This window comes from Salvia hispanica, chromosome 1, assembly GCF_029641045.1.
Source record: "Salvia hispanica isolate PSC_SH4W2 chromosome 1, Shi_PSC_v1, whole genome shotgun sequence".
NCBI classification, from domain to species: Eukaryota; Viridiplantae; Streptophyta; class Magnoliopsida; order Lamiales; family Lamiaceae; genus Salvia; species Salvia hispanica.
In genome coordinates, this window is record NC_142692.1 from 17,423,881 (window position 1) to 17,441,145 (window position 17,265).

The 17,265-nt window shown below is 42.4% G+C and overlaps 2 protein-coding genes and 1 pseudogene across 6 annotated transcripts; 2 read left to right on the plus strand and 1 right to left on the minus strand.

The window, feature by feature from the left end:
* Positions 1–3,422, plus strand: LOC125223025 (transcription factor PCL1-like). 5 transcript variants are annotated; one of them, XR_016135074.1, is made up of 4 exons: positions 1–928; positions 1,094–1,179; positions 1,643–1,695; positions 2,571–3,422. XR_016135074.1 is itself a non-coding variant. In XM_048125974.2 (2 exons), exon 1 carries the CDS (start codon positions 127–129, stop codon positions 910–912), a length of 786 nt encoding a protein of 261 aa, XP_047981931.1. In that variant the 5' UTR covers positions 2–126; the 3' UTR covers positions 913–928; positions 2,571–3,422. The 5 variants fall into 5 exon arrangements, 1 of the variants encoding a protein (XP_047981931.1); XR_007176652.2 differs by having other exon boundaries at positions 1,094–1,164; XR_007176653.2 differs by having other exon boundaries at positions 1,094–1,128.
* Positions 3,423–7,340: 3,918 nt separating this feature from the next.
* LOC125221114 (uncharacterized) lies at positions 7,341–8,862 on the plus strand. Its single transcript, XM_089066238.1, has 4 exons — positions 7,341–7,425; positions 7,502–7,696; positions 7,832–7,915; positions 8,114–8,862. The coding sequence occupies exons 1-4, from the start codon at positions 7,341–7,343 to the stop codon at positions 8,860–8,862; spliced, it is 1,113 nt and encodes a 370-aa protein (XP_088922364.1).
* A 5,531-nt stretch (positions 8,863–14,393) lies between these two features.
* On the minus strand, positions 14,394–16,467 carry LOC125221112 (uncharacterized; annotated as a pseudogene).
* Positions 16,468–17,265: the final 798 nt, after the last annotated feature.

The following is a 17,265-nucleotide window of genomic DNA, read 5'->3' on the forward strand; positions in this document are numbered from 1 at the left end:
CCCCACACCCACCGCCTCTCTTCCCTTCTCCCTTAATCCAATCTTCATCTCTCTCACAAACCCAAATCCAAATCCAAATCAAAATCAATCAAACTTGTTATTGATGTGATTCAAATCCCTAATTCCATGGGCGAGGAAGTAAAGCTTGACGAATCCACCGTCTCCGACTGGGAGGCCGGCCTCCCCTCCGCCGCCGATCTCACCCCCTTATCTCAGTCCTTGATCCCACTCGAATTAGCCTCCGCCTTCCGAATCTCCCTCGACCCTCCCCGCACCGCCGTCGACGTCGCCCGCGCCTCCCGCACCACGCTCTCCTCCCTCCGCTCCTCCAATTTCAACCCGCCCGCCGACGACGGATCCGACCTGAAGAAGCCCCGCCCCGACGAAGACGCCGCCGCCAAGACGCTGAAGCGCCCGCGCCTCGTGTGGACCCCGCAGCTGCACAAGCGGTTCGTGGACGTGGTGGCGCACCTAGGGCTGAAGAACGCCGTGCCGAAGACGATTATGCAGCTGATGAACGTCGAGGGTTTGACTCGCGAGAATGTCGCCAGCCATCTGCAGAAATATAGGCTGTATGTGAAGAGGATGCAGGGGCTTTCCAACGAGGGGCCTTCCCCTTCCGATCATCTCTTCGCTTCCACGCCGCTTCCCCCGCAGAGCCTCAATGAGTCCTCCAGCCATGGTCCGAACGGAAGTCATAGCAGTGTTGGTAACGGAAGCAGTGTGGGGATGCCAATTCCCATGCCGCCGCCGCAGATGATGGGAATGCTACACGGCTACCATGGACACTATCAGCAGTATGGTGGTGGTAATGGTATGAATATGATGCAGCAGCAGCAGAGGGACTGGTCTGCCCATAAGTATAATGGTTATTCACAGCATCACATGGCTCAAAATAATAGCAATTGTTAGTCTGAGAATAAAGCTAGTGAGTTCTTCTTCTCTTGTATTCTTTGGATTACTGCCTATTCATAATTGTTTTGTGCATTGTTGATTCTCATCTTCTTTTGCTGATTCAGTAGATTTTTCTCAATTTGTTAGATGAGTTTTTGTCTTATGCTTACTAATTACTAATAGGAACTTGTTAATGTAGTGTATAGCTTCCTTCTTTGAAGACCCAAAATCAAGGTTGTTCCAAAAGAAGAAACCTATAGCATTTCAAAAGTACTGGATGCCACTGTATAATCCTTGTTTATTCTTATTTTATACTCCCTCCGTCCTATAGAAATAGGCTGATTGGAGATGGCACGGGTTTCAATACGTAATTGGTAAAATAAGGGAGAAGGAGAAAAAGTAGTTGAAATAATGTAATCCCTCCGTCCCCCATTAATTGGCACCGGTTGACTTGGCACGAGTGTTACGAAATGTAGTGAAAAGTGGATTAAAAAAGGAATGGTGTCAATTATTGGGGGACGGAGGAAGTAGTGGATAGTGGGACTCATAAATGATAAAGTAAAAGTGAAGGAGAAAGAGTTTCCATAAATGGATATAGACTAAATGTATGGGATGGATGAAAAAAGGAAATTCGACCTATTTCTAAGGGACGGAGGGGGTACATTGCTGGAGTCAGGAATATGATAAATGAAATTATTGATCTATACTGTTAATTAGGATTTCATACATGGATTGTTTATGCTTTCAGTGAAATGATTCTCATCAACTAGTCTTAAAGTCCATGATGCCCTGAGCTTGCAGGTATAGATCTTTTATCTGCCTAAATATAGTCGATCTTGTTTCTATTTTGGAACATAGTCTTAGATCCCTCTCTCTGGGAGAATTTCTGTGTAATACCCCTTTGAGCTTTGTGGACATCTCGTTTGCAATTGAAATTATCTGAGTTACAATCTCAGGTCATCCTCATCAATCTTTACCTTAAGTTATGTTTTCCATTTCCTGTACTTCTCTTAAGAAATGTAAGATATTCCACGATCATGTAATGTAGTATTTGGTCCTCCTATAATGGCTTTAAATTCCTTTTAGCAGTCACGGTAGCAATTTAGAGTTTTGTTGTGATCGCGTTTGATACTTCTCCATCTTATTATCCCCTTATTCCCCTTTCGGGTGTTGGGGAATATATATTTTGAAGTCTAGGCATCCTCCTTCATCCAATTAGATATGCAGATGTCGTTGAAGTCTAGACATCTTATTGTCCTCTTATCTGATGCTTTTTTCACTGTGCTATCATTCAGATCAATTTGAACAAACAAAGAGATCTTTGATTGAAATCCTTTGAGATTTTATCGTAATTATCTGCATTGACCTGAATATTTGAGTTTTCAGGTTTTGCACCCATGTACTTGAATAAATTTAAAAGCAAGGAGTCACTAAAATGTTACAGTTTAGCTAAAAATATTATACACATGAAATTATACCGTCCTCTTTTGACATTTCTAGGCCTCTTTGACTGCTGAACCTACTTCAAAAATGTAAATCAATGTAGTTTCAAAAATGAGATAAATGATTGTCGGAACAATAAGCTTTTTTCTTGAATATACTTGAAGTTACTCTGCTTTATTTTTATACTTGAAGATCATTGTGTAGCCACCTAACTTTTATGTGTGATTTTATAGCATACATTCAGATTTTGCGAAGCTTTGTTATAATTCAAGAACAGAAAGCCTTGATTTATTGCACCTGATCCTTTGGAAGAGCAACGACTTATGGCATTTGGTCTCTGCCCACCAGAGTGAAATGGGACGAGTTTTTGTGGGTGCAGTGAAGCTAAAAGCTTACAGTCAAATTAGTCCGGCCGGCTTCATGCAGAAGTTGTTAGTTTTTCTTTAACTTGCTGTACTGATAATTGTGTGTTTCTTTGACAAGCATGGGTTTATGAGTTTGGTTTCTGAGAGTCAAGTATTAATACCAACTTCTCTAGGATAAATCTTACATTAAACAGAAATCAAGTCGTCTTCGGTTGCCTTTTTCATGATTTTGCATGCAAATCTCTTTGACGACCAAAATATAGTACTGCTGTTGGTTTGTATTTTTTGCCTGGTAGATCCTATTACATGGTCTAAATGAAGAAGAATGTTGCTCAGACAATGTTTTATACAGATATGTTAATGTAGTGAAAGTTGTTAATTCTTTTTTGTGGCCTTAGTGAATGAAGAACATAGAGTTTGTTTATGGAGCATGAGCACACCTGGTTTAAGGGACTATCTTATTTTGATGCCTGTGCTATTAGTTGAGTTAATAGTTGAATGATTGTGGTTTTTTTTATTTTTGTCTTATCATTGTTCTGTTATATGGGTTATATTAGAGAAATGATATTGGAAAACTGCCTTTAACAATTCAGTTGAGTTCTGATTTGAAGGGCAAATGGATCTTCATCCCAACTTTGATAGGGTATTGGTATAGTTTATTGCTGATTTCGTGAAATTTGTGTAACATTTTTTTTTCCAACTCAATTGATGTATTATTCATTTGTGTTAGCGATACGATTAATCTGTGGGTTTATTTAGGCGAATTCTGAATACATTCATATAATTAAAATTATAAAGCTGAATTTAATTCAGTTGAATGTACACTTTAGGCGAGTAAGGCATATGCACAATATTGTATTTTTAAGTAACACAATTACACAAATAAATAAACTACGATGAAGATACCACTTCTCGAGTAAGGTGGATTTTTGTTGGTTAATTGAATTGGAGGCAGTACATAAGGTAATAATCATCACACCTAAACAAAATGACGGTTATAAACTAAATAAATGTACTGGCAATCCAAAACAATTTACTTCTGTTTCTGTTTAGATTATAGTAATTGATTGTTGTGCCAACATCTTTTCCCAATTTTCATTATATACTAATATAATTGAATAAAAATATTCTTTGATAGTTTCGAGTTTTAATTAAAAATGAGAATTGGTAGTTAGGCAGTATTCCAACAAATATTTATTTTTGTAAAATCATTAAAACGAATCGATTAAAATCATTGTTTGATTGAAAGAAGGTTTTTCTTCCTTATCAGCATATTTATCCAATTCAAAAATTCATGCGGATTAAGCATGGATACATATTACACGCTCTTGTCCTCTAAATTAAACCAAGCAAGAATCTGATTATTCTTATTCACCTCCCTCTATCATGCACCATGGTAGTTTTGCAGTTTGCGTTTTTCATACATTTGCTTTTAGTTATGGTCGGTGTTAAAAATAAATGCATGTATGTGCATAATAATATGAAAGGTTTAAAATTTAGAAATAGATTAAGACAGATCACATGGCTTCATCTCAATTCTTAACAAAATTAAATTAATAAAAATAAAGTTCTAAGTCAGCAAGTAGTACTTAAAAAAAATCATCCGAAAATATCATATATAAAAGTTTATGTGAAATCATATATAGAAGTGAGTAGAAGTGTGCTAAAAATATACAAATAATTATAAAAAAGAAGATTTGAAAAAAAAAATTCCGAGTCCGATACTCGCGGTGTTGGGTGTGTGATACCACTCGGGTATCGAGTAATACCCGACTCACTGTGGCACGGGTATCAGGAGTAACTTTTCGGCCGAAATTGGGTGCGGGTACCCGCGGGGTATCGTTTCAACACCCCTACATACAAGACATAAATGGTTGGATTTGCAGCGGAAAATCTATTCTAAATGATTGTTTGACTTACATTTAAACATGGATGAAATGCTAGTATCTTCGAAAAACCATAAACATGATCATATATACATATAATTGATACATAAACATATGCAATTAAAACATGTAATCACATAAATAATCAAAATATGTAACTTTCACATAAAGCGTACCGTAGGAATTTAGGAACGGTATTCAATCACCACTTTACTTCAATATTTGATCTTGATCTTGACCACGGATCTTCTGATCTGTTCCCTCAACTCGGAATTGACCTTCATGTGTACTAAGCTTGTCAACACCTCAGGAACTAGAAAAGAATCGAAGACAGAAGAACTCCTAGGGTCAAACCCTAAATTTTCAAAAATCTCAGCTTGACAGAGAGAGCTTGTCCCCTTTTATACTCTCTCCGTCCCATAAAAATATATGCACTTTTCATTTTCGTCCATCCCATAAAAATATGGGCATTTCCATTTATGAAAATTTGACCCCAACTCATTATCCATATACATCAATTTATTTACAACTGTGGCCCACCGTTACAACTCATTAAACACTAATAATACGTGGATCCCATTATCCACTAACACTACTTTAACTAACATTCTCCTTATCTCTCTTATTTTACCGGTTGCATTTTGGATCAAATCAGGGATCTATGGAGGATTGTATTTGGGTCATAGTTTAAGCTTACCAATTAATTTAAACTTAATTTAATTTAAGCCCAAACTTAAATATTATTGTCATCCACTGAAGACATAATACTGATTGCCCGTCCAACCAAAATTACGAGTAATTTGAGACTTCCTCTTTAACTATTGCCAGGTTTTTTGGTCCGAATAATCTGGTGGGTTAGCACAAAACTGAAGGGTTAGGATTGAAATTTTATAACCTGAAAAATTCATATCTCACAATCCGAGTGGGTTAGTCCGATTGACATCCCCTAGTTAGGTTTTTGTTGATAGCACACCTAAGTTGATAGGAGTTGTGTCATACCTATTTGATAAATTCAATGTTGAACCTACTCTTGTTTGTTGAGCATGAAAGTTTGAATGTGAAGAGCACCAATGTTGATGGTCCCTTGCTGTGTGAGTTCGGTAATAAAGAGGATTCATTGTTTGTGCTTGTGAAGGCTAATTCTAGTGTTGCACAGTTTGTGTTTTCCTTCTTGAAAAATTCTAACATCAATGATTATGTGATTTTTCTTTGAACGTGGATATTTTTCTTTGAGAGTTCAATCATTTTGCATGCTATAAGGACCCCTTTTTTGAGACATTATAGCCTAGATGATCATATAATGCCTTTTGAGGATGCCCATGTGAGTGAAGGAATGCCATTTTTACATGATAGGATGAATGTGTTCTAGAGAAGTGGAGGAACTTGATTTGCTTGATCATATTGGTAGACATTTTGGGTTCATCAATAACAAATGGGTTGATAACTTGATGCCTTGGCCTATGCTTTGTATCTATCACACATCTATTAAACCATTCAATGGGGTTGACATGTTCTATGATCATTTTATAATGATTTTACCTCCAATGGATTTATTTTGGAATTTTTTGTGATTGAAGGCGTAGAATTTTATCTTTACAAATCTTGTGTCTTTATCTTGGACTGATAGAGCATTGGTTTGAAATGAACATTAGTTGGGATGATGATGTGCAGTACCTATTTTCATGGGATATTACAGCTTTGAGTTTCATGTTGGAACAAGTTGGGATATACCTTTGTGTTAGAAGGAATATAGTCTCCTATTCCTTTACTTGTGAATTGTGATGTTGAGTTTGAACATGCTTTATGTGTAGGTTTTGACTTCTACATCTTTTACTTCATTGATGTCATATTGTGTGATCTTAACCTTCTTATTTCTAGTGGTAAAAAAACTTCGACCTTCTTGTTGTTGTACGACCGTGATGATCATATTATTAATGGGGTCACATGTTTGGTAGCTATGATATGCAAACTAAGCATTAGAGAGCATGACACCCTTGACAACCCTATAATACTAGGATATTTGATTTGGATTCGCTCGTTTGTGTAGGTGTGCCGGATCGTAATATGAGGGCAAATCTTTCAAAAGAATAAGGGAATGATATGAACTCAGGTATTTAGCATCAAGTGTTGTGCCGACATCGAGAGTCATTGAGGTCCAAGGAAGAAGGGAGGGAGTAAAACGAGGACGAGGGGCCGAGAACGTAAATAGCATAGCCAGAAGGTGTCACTCGGCTAAATGATACCAGGTACAAGTCTCACTCGTCCAAATGTGAACAACTACCTGATCCTCCAAAATAATCGACTCGATCAAGTCACCTAAGGGGTAAAATCCACTCGGCCAAGTACGAATGGAATCCACTGAGGGCAGAAGCCTCCACTCGGTCGAGTCAATGTGGGTGCCAAAACCTACTCGGTCGAGTGAGACATGATATTGCTAAGCCTTCACTCGGCTGAGTTACTATGGAACCTTCATAAGTATTCCAGTCAGAACTAAAAAACCATAATATGAATAAAATTGTGGTTGAATATGAAATAACAATAAAAGAAATGAAGCAGGGTAGAGAATGTAGAGCAGGACCCAGTCAAATTACTATTTAAAGTATAATTACAAGGAGTCGCATATTAGTAAATTGCAATAGCCAAAGGCAGAATTTAGATTTATATTATAGTCCATTGAAGAAGCCGAATTACATGCCTTAGAAAAAGGGTTGGTATATATATTTTTCTCATTTCATTTCAACTGCACATAAAAATGGCTCAGCTTGAGAGGATAAAGAAATTTTCAGAGAGCAGCCCTAAATCTCAAGCGCCCCCCACTTTTGAGCAGCTCCTAAGAGGTATTTTATTTAAATAAAATATGCCTATTATACATATTTTGTTTGAGAATGTTGAAATGAAATAATGTTAATATAGATGAAGAAGCATACTGGTCAAAGATGTCGCCCCGCGGTAGATCATGTCATGATCATGAAGTCTGCCCCAGCTACTGCACTGCCGGCGACACCAAGAAGTCTGTTCTCTCTTTGGTTAAAGACACAGCCAAGAAGTGGAGGAACAGCATCAGTGGCCGCCGCAAGAATGGATTCGAGTTCCACGACAACGACCACAGCCACGACTACAACCACAGCTACTTCCAAAACTTTCACCACAACTACAACCAGAGCCAGAGCCAAAGCCAGAGCCTCTACCAAAACCACGGCCAGAGCCACCACCACGATTACGATCACAACCATGACTACGGCCACATGACACCTACTCGGGGCTCTACGATGGAAGATGACTTGGATCATGAACAAGCCTATGATCCCGAGTACCTTGGCGCTCCAAGTAGCTAATCAATCAACCCTATTTCTGAATCTTGATATCATGGATTTATACCTGCATGTGCAAAGTTTAAATGTAAACAGTCCAAAAAGAAAAGTTTCTGAATTTCGAACCGAAACGAACCAGAACTGATTTTTTGGTCACGTTTCAGTTATGCTCACCCTAATTGCTAACTAACATTATCTGCTTTTCTGAATCCAGTGTACGAGTCAGAAGCAGCACCCAACTGTCTGAAGGAGACGGCAAGGCAGCACCCGAGGGCAGATCCTGTCATCTCTGAGAGTCATAGGGCGCCAACCATGAAGCATCAAACACACGAAAGAGGAGTTTCTGTGAAGGAGTATTTCTTGAACAAGCTGGAGCCTGGAGAAGATGAAAAAGCACTCTCACAGGCTATAACAGAGGGCATCAGTCCTAGGAAAAGCACTGGAGAGACGGGTGTTGTGGATAAGGTTAAAGAGGCTGTCACTTCATTGTTCAGGCAGGAGGAGACCTCCAACTCAACAGAAACATCTGCAGGATTGTTTTCTGATGCCTCTGCCTCCTCAGAAGTTAAAACAATTGCTGAACCGAACCTTCTGGATTCAATCCATGCAGATAAATCTGCAAGCCCATCTGCTGCTGCTGTCGACACTTCAAACACTCCAACAGTTGTTCAACTGAAACCTGCTGCTTCAACTTATGCAGAAAAACCTGCAAGTCTGTCTCCTGCTGCTGCTGACACTTCAATCGTTCCAGCGAATGCTCAACTGAACCGCGTGCCTTCAGTACATGTTCGTTCTACCAAAGTTTTCATTGACAGTACCAACTCACCTATCATCCCAGTGTCCACCAATACTCATGAAGGTGATCTACTATTTCAATTCATTCTTATACTCCAGCAATACAGAGTCAATATGAGTATATCATTTCTAGGAGTTACAGTACCCTGCTATAACCTTAATATTTAGCCTAGGGAAACGGAAAATACATCAAGAATTTCTAATGAATTCAAAGTAGCTACATATAACTTGTTCATTGATGTGTATTGTCACAGATTATGAGGAAGAAACCAATGGTAAGATTCTGCAAGCCAATTGAAGATTCGTATGCAGCAAATGACACGATATGCTTTTGGAGTGCCTTGTTAATACACCCACCGAGAAGAACAGCATTTAGCAAATTACTTTTGCTTTCATATAACTTGTTTTATCCCTCCTGTGTTTAGGCTGAGGTGTAGAGCCTTGCTCCCACTAGTTTGTAATACTGATAAGAAAATGCAGAAAAGAGCCCAGCCATTTTGGATGAATTTTGGAGCTTGTCTACATTTCTTGACATGTGAATATGTTAGGAGTAAAGGCCACTCAATTTGATTTAGCACGAGATGTGCTAGAATGTAAACACTGATTGAAGGGAAGAGGACTCAAGAATATTATTTCTGAAAATGAATGGGAAAAGAAACACAATCCTCACAAGGAGGCCTACGACCGAGTCGTCCAAAATATGATCTGCTTCAGAGATCGTTTCCTCTCTTCGCTTCTCCCTATTTATAGACTACTCTATAACTATGAATTCAAATTACGAAATTCAAAATACTTAAAAATAGGAAACTGAAATAACAGCCTAACTAATGGAGATATTCTTGCTAACAACTTCTCTCGAGAATTCCTCTAGCTGTTGGAGTTTGGCCAGACCACTTCCCTTTCTCCCCTCTTGTAAACTTTCCATTTCCTGACCGTATCAACTGCCTCCCCCGTCGAAACAGCCTTGTCCACAAGGCTGAAGAAAGGAAATTGGCCACAAACATCTGCCTCATCCATCCAAGTCGCCTCTTAGTTGTCCAGCCCTTCCCATTTGAGTAACACTTGGTTCACCTGTTGCCCCTCCCGCTCGATCACCCTACGGTCCAGCACGCTTTCCGGGAGGAAAGGGGGTTCGGGATTGATCAATCCTTCTGGCAGGGTCTGGTCCGCCACCTCGTCCCCGATGGCCCGCTTGAGCAAGGACACATGAAAGACCGGGTGGGTGCGAGCTAAGTCTGGAAGGTCCAACCGGTAAGCTGACTCGCCGATTCGCGCCGCGACCCGGAAAGGGCCGGAAAAACGAGGCGCCAGCTTCCTGTTGCATGCGGAGAATAGAGTAGATTGGCGATGCGGTCGGAACTTGAGATAAACCGAGTCGCCCACACTAAAATGGACATCGCGGCGGTGCTTATTAGCGGTGATAGTCATCCGTTGTTGGGCTCGTTGTAGGTGGTGGCGCAGCAGCTCCAATGCTTCGTCGCGAGAGCGGAGTGTGTCCACCACCGCCTGTGCTTTGACCTCCCCGGGTAGAAAGGCCTGGATTGTAGGGGGTGGCCGGCCGTAAACCACCGCAAAAGGAGTAGTACCCGCTGGCGAATGGGTGCTGGTGTTGTAACAGTACTCAGCCCAAGGGAGCCTCTTGTGCCATTGCTTCGGCCTATCCGACGAGAAACAACGTAGGTAAGTTTGGAGGCAACGGTTCAACACCTCCGTTTGGCCGTCCGTCTCCGCGTGATAGGCCGAGCTCATTTTCAGCTTAGTTCTCGTGGCACGGAAGAGTTCCTTCCAAAACGAGCCTAGGAACAGGGGATCTCGATCGGAGACAATCGAACAAGGTATGCCGTGGAGGCGGATGACCTCAGCCGTAAATGCATCAGCCACCTGGCGAGCCGAGAACGGGTGGCGCAACCCGATGAAATGTGCATACTTGGACAGCCGGTCGATGACGACGAAAATGCAGTCGAAATCACCAGCCTTGGGCAGTCCGGAAACGAAGTCCAACTATTATCCTCCCAAACTCGTTCCGGAATTGGCAAAGGTTGTAAGAGACCCGCCGGGGCTTTGGTTTCGGCCTTATGGCGTTGGCATGTCGCGCAGGCAGCGACGAAAGCGGTGACGTGACGCATCATTCCCGCCAATATACATTTGCAGCAATCCTGCGATATGTGCGATATGCTCCGCTATGGCCCCCGGTTGGTGTGACATGAAACTCAGCAATGAGTTTCTGAATCCAAGGTGACTGGGAGGGAACGACAATTCGGCCTTTGTAAAATAGAGTCCCATGAACCAGCTCATAGTGGGGGGAAGAGGGACGGCCAGCCTCCAACTCGGTTTTAATCTTGGCCAATGTCGGGTCAGCTGCGATGGAGGACTGCACTGAAGTCCACTCCGGCCAGGTAGCTCGCGATACAGCCGACAGCTCGAGGAGGGCCTTGTCACGACGTGAGAGGGCGTCGGCGGCCTTGTTCAGTCGGCCCTCTTTGTATACGATTGAAAAATCGTATCCCAACAGCTTGGCAGCCCAATTTTGCTGTGCCGGTGTTGCGAGAGGGTGGGCTAAGAGTTGGCGGAGGCTCCGCTGATCCGTGTGAACTACAAAGCGGCGACCAAGTAAATAAGGGCGCCAATGGTGAATTGCGAGCACTAAAGCCATGAGCTCCTTCTCGTAAGCAGACTTGGCGAGCCATCGGGGTGAAAGTGTCTTGCTGAAGTAAGCGACGGGTTGGCGCTCCTGCATTAGAACCGCGCCCAACCCGCAACCCGAGGCATCGCATTCAATGATGAACTCCTTTGTGAAATCCGGCATACGGAGGAGAGGCGCCGAAGTCAGCGCCTTTTTAAGTGCTTCGAACGCCCTGGCTGCTTCCGTTGGCCACAGCCACGGCTGTTTGGAGGGAGGTGACTGCGGCTTCCGCAAAAGGGCTGTGAGAGGAGCTGCGATCTTGCCGTAATCCCTGATGAATCGGCGGTAGTAGCCCGTCAAGCCAAGAAAACCGCGAATGCTCTTCAAGGTGGAAGGAGTGGGCCATCGTAAGACGGCCGAGACCTTCGTTGGATCCATCTTCACCCCTTCGTGAGAGACGATATGGCCAAGGTACTCCACGCTCGTCTGGCCAAAGAGGCACTTCTTGGAATTCACGACGAGGGAGTGGGCCTGTAAAGCCTGGAATACATGACGTAGATGGAGTAGATGGGTGTAACGCCCCGCTTTTTTCGAACCCTAATTTTTGTGACGTGGAAATTTTTGCATTAAATGCTTTTAATGCTATGATATGTGAAATTAAATGATGAGTGATTTATTGCAATATTCTTGTGACCTAATTGCGATTTTGAGTTGAGATTGAGTTGAATGGTCAACTGGTGGAATATGTGACGTGGCTATTGAATAGTCAATATTGTGGAAAATATGACGTGGCCGTGGAATGGTCAAAGTCACTTGAAAATGTGAAGTGGAGATGATTTTCGAAAATGTGGATATTTTGATGTGGGAAAAATAATTGTGGTGAAATAATATCCTAAGGGATGAGTGAGAATTTAATAGGAGCATTATTTAAGTATGTGGAAATTTTCGACCCTCTCCAATTTATGGGAAAGAAATCCTATTTTTCTTGGATTTAATTATTGCTTGGGATAATTATCCGAATTAAATCCAAAGTACGAATATTCCTATTTATTGATGAAATTTTCGGCCCCTATATTATTTCTAAAGGAGATTTTCGAAATCTCCTATTTTATGGGAGAAGGGATTATTTTATTTGATCCCTTGTTTATTCTCTTCCATAAATAAATTCAAATATCCTAGCATATCTTGCCAAATCTAAGGAGATCCTACAATATCCTAATTAAATTAGGATATTCAAATAAATCCCTTTTGTGAAAGGCAAACTACACGCCACTTTTCCTATTTATTGGGAGAGTATTTTTATTTTATTCTTGCTCCGTGATATTTTATTCTACTCCGTGAAATATTCAAATTTAAATCAAAAGCTATTAAAATAGCTTGAAATTCGAAAACCCCCTATTTCTCAACTATTTTAACGCCTAACCCCCTAGATCTCTCCTAAATCTTTAATTTATTTAATTAAAGATATTATATCTTGTACTCTATAAATAAGAGAGAAGACCGAAACCCTAGACCCCAAATACCGTCCCCCACTCTCCCTCAGTCTCGACATCTCTCTCTCCCCACTCTCTCAAATTTTTTCTTCTACTTTCTCCATTAATTCTTCATCTTTTGGAGAAGAATTGAAGCTGCAATTCAAGAAATCATTGAAGAATCAAGATTCTACTTGTTTCTACCGTTTGTTTTGCAAGAAAAGGTACTTCTATAATTAATCTTTTCTTCCTCTACCGATTAATCGGTGTTCTTGAGTCCACATGCATTTAGAACGAGTGAAGGGGGATTTTAATCGGTGAAATTGGATGCATGAAAGTGTGTGTGAGTTTGTGACCGTGTGTGTGTGTGTGTGTGCACGCCTCGTTAGGCGTGCACATGTGTGTTGCGTGTGTGCATGTGTAGTGTGGGAACACTCATGCGTGACACGATTTGATGATAAATCTGGAGTTGTTGTGTGAATAAAAACGATACGATAATCGTACTTTGATTTTGATTGTTGATTTTGAAAATAATCGAAGGGAAAAAGGAAACGTGAGATCATGCATAATTTTAAATCCATGATTTGAGACTTATTTGAAAAATATGAACTAAAGGTGATAGTTCGCGTTCCCGGTGTCAAGAAGAAGTGCATTTTTTGTTGAACTCGAAGGAAATCGAGGTGGGCTTTATTCTTAAACTCTTCTATATGCAAATTTATGATGTTGGAGAAATAAGGGTGGACTGAACTGTTATGTCATGCCTATAAATTATTTTAGATATTGTGAGTGCCTGATGCCTAGATTGTGAGTACGCTCCATTAGGCTACAGTGGCTATATAAACGAATTCGGGTCTGAGTAGGGCCGCAAACCCTACCAGGCTGTGTACACGGTGGGATCGGGAGCCGTCCTTACTAGTCGGCCGGTCTCGTGGGCGAAAAGTGTGGCCACACTTTCGTCGCACTATGGAATGATTGTGATTGTGATTGTGGAAATGATGAGAAAATGGGAGGTATTGTTTGACTTGCCAGTCCATTATATATTTTGTGATACTCGATGCTTATCTTTAAATAAATGCAAAACCTCGAGTTCACTTTGGTAAGGGTGGCATAACTATAAAATGTTTTGGCATGAGTCCACTGAGTATGTTTAAAATACTCAGCCCTGCATGTGTTTTCCCTATGTGCAGGTTGAGCGGCGATGGGCGGTCGGTGGTGTTGAGAAGATTGAATCGAATAATATGGATGGTTGGGTTTTTTTTAGTGTAGTCGTGTCTTCATACATGGCTTCGCTTCCTCTTGGAAATGCTTCCGCTGAATATTTGAAACTATTATCTTTGGTTGTTTTAAACTTATTTTCTTCGAGTTAGAATAGGGTGAATTGTGGCGTTTTGTTGGAGTTACATTAAAACCTTTGACTTTTGAGCTTAGTCTATTATATATATTTATTCTTGATTCTCGTAAGTTAGCCGTTGACTTATTGTCTTGATCTTCTTTAAATACTCGGTAAATCTCTTTAATTGAAACCCTAGTCTCTGTTCTTGTTGCTTTTAAGTTCGCCTAAGTAGCAGTCGCCGCATTTATTATACCCTAGAAATGTCGGGCTGTTACAATGGGCCTCCCACGATTTGCTGTAAATCAAGATGTCGTCAAAGAAATCCAGGACGAACTTGCGCAAGGATGGCAGGAATATATCGTTCATCAAGCTCTGAAAAGTGGCTGGGGCGTTGGTTAGGCCGAAGGGCATGACGAGAAACTCGTAATGGCCCGAATGCGTGCGGAACGCTGTCTTATGGATATCCGCGGCAACCACGCGGATCTGGTGATAACCCGCCTTTAAGTCAATTTTGCTGAACCAACGCGCGCCATGCAATTCGTCTAGTAACTCCTGAATTATCAGAATGGGGTACTTATCTGGAACAGTACGCTTGTTCAATTCCCTATAATTGACGCAAAATCGCCACGAGCCATCCTTCTTGCGGACGAGCAGCACCGGGCTGAACTAGGGGCTGGTGCTCGGCTGTATTACTCCCGACTCAAGCATCTCGGCGACTAATTTTTCCATCTTATCTTTCTGCAAGTGATTATAACGATATGGCCTGACTGATACCGGTTCCTTACCTGGTAATAGTGGAATTTGGTGGTCCACGCTACGGCTGGGGGGCAGGCAGCCTGCTGACTGCGTGATAGATGGAAATTCCGACACGAGCTGCAGCAGCTGGGATCGGGCATCTGGTGGCAATGCGTCGTCAATCCCGAATAGGACGGGCGTCGTCTCTGTTTCGACATATCGGAGGACCCAGCAACAGTCCTCTTCATCCAAGGATCCTGCGTTGAACACGCACGCCGCATAAGAGTTGGGTCACCTTTAATGGAAACTGTACGGCCGTCTACTGCAAAAATCATAGAGGAATTCTGCCAGTTAGCCATCACATTACCGAGGGACGCGAGCCATGGTACTCCCAAGATAATATCTATATTCCGGAGTGGAAAAATGTAGCATGATACCGCAAACATTTCCTTTTCCAAGACCAGCGGAACTCCGCGACAAATCCCTGCTGCTCGGCGAGTGGTCCCATTTCCCAAAATAACTGAATATGGCGCCGTGGGAGTGACGGGAAACTGCAGCTGCTGCGCGAGCTGCTCAGAAATAAAACAGTGGCTGGCGCCAGTATCCACCATCACCTTAATTTTCCATGAACTGATCTCCCCAAATAGCTTCATGGTATTGGATGTATCAAGCCCATTTAGAGATAATTCGGACAGCTGCAACTCCACTTTTGCATCCACTTCCTCCGTGTCGTCGAACTCATTGTCATCCTCGGTTCCGTCGTTGTCCTCGCAGATAAGAACATTGATGGTCTTAGGAGGACATCTGTGGGTTGGCCCAAACTTTAGGCCGCACTTGACACAGGTACCAGCCGCGATATGCTTCCGATATTCCTCCGGCGACACGTTTCGGAAACGTTTGGAAACTGGGCGGGAGGAACCGGTGGAAGAAAATTGAGAGGGGGAGTGCGAGTGCCCCTTCGAGAATGAGCGTCCCGGTTGACCTGTGTAGGCAGGCATCGGATTGTGGGAGAGGGCCGGCGCTGACCGCGAAGGTTGGGCTGTTGCCAGCATGTCGATGTCCAAAGCTAGTTCGACGGCATCCTCGTAGGAAGTGATCTTGGCGGCCTTCATCTGGAGGCGGACCTCAGGGCGAAGGGCTGCCATAAAGAACCCCAAATATTGATGGCATGATATATTCGGAACTTGTGCGAGACGTGCTTCGAAAGCTGCTACATATTCAGCGAGAGAACCTGTGTGTCGTACAGCCGCTAAAGCCTTGTATTCGTCCAGGGCTCCATTCCCCCCGAAACGTTTCATTAACTCCCGTGCGAACCGGGCCCAAGTGAGGTCGGGAATCCGTTTCCGCAGCAGCTGGTACCAGGGAAGGGCTGGGCCCGCCAGTGCCACCATGGCGACGCCCACCCGTTTCTCGAGTGAAGTCTCCGAGATCAGAAAATATTGCTCTGCCCTTGCTAGCCACGCAAGGGCCTCTGTGCCATCAAAAGTGGGCATGGGGAATGCTGATGTGGCACCTATTGTTGCCGAATTGGTCTCCGGAGTTGCTGATGTTGCGTCGTCCTCAGGTACTGTCTTGCTCTGCAGTTTGAGTGCAGCGAACCCTGCACGCATCTCCGTGAGCATGGCGGTCGCTTGTTCGTCGGCGCGGCGGAACTGGGCATTAAGTTCCTCGACCGCTGCTTCCAACACCGTCTTGCTGTTCGCCAGATCTTCCGTTGCCTTCTCCAACTCCTCCAGTCGCGAGTCCGTCCGAGTCCACGTTCACCGCACCAATTGTTAGGAGTAAAGGCCACTCAATTTGATTTAGCACGAGATGTGCTAGAATGTAAACACTGATTGAAGGGAAGAGGACTCAAGAATATTATTTCTGAAAATGAATGGGAAAAGAAACACAATCCTCACAAGGAGGCCTACGACCGAGTCGTCCAAAATATGATCTGCTTCAGAGATCGTTTCCTCTCTTCGCTTCTCCCTATTTATAGACTACTCTATAACTATGAATTCAAATTACGAAATTCAAAATACTTAAAAATAGGAAACTGAAATAACAGCCTAACTAATGGAGATATTCTTGCTAACAACTTCTCTCGAGAATTCCTCTAGCTGTTGGAGCTTGGCCAGACCACTTCCCTTTCTCCCCTCTTGTAAACTTTCCATTTCCTGACCGTATCAGAATACTAGTAACATGCATGCTTCTGCATGTCAAAAGCTCATCCATAATTGCAGAAAACTGATAATGGTAAGATGAGAGTATGCTATCAATACATTGCTCCTCACCAACTTAGTATCTTACTGTCTTCCTGCATTTACTTTTTGGGGTTTTACTGTATCAGAAATTTGCATAGTAATTAAATATTTTCTGCTGATAATTAGTGATTCCGATTCAACAAAAGAAATACTTAGACTATT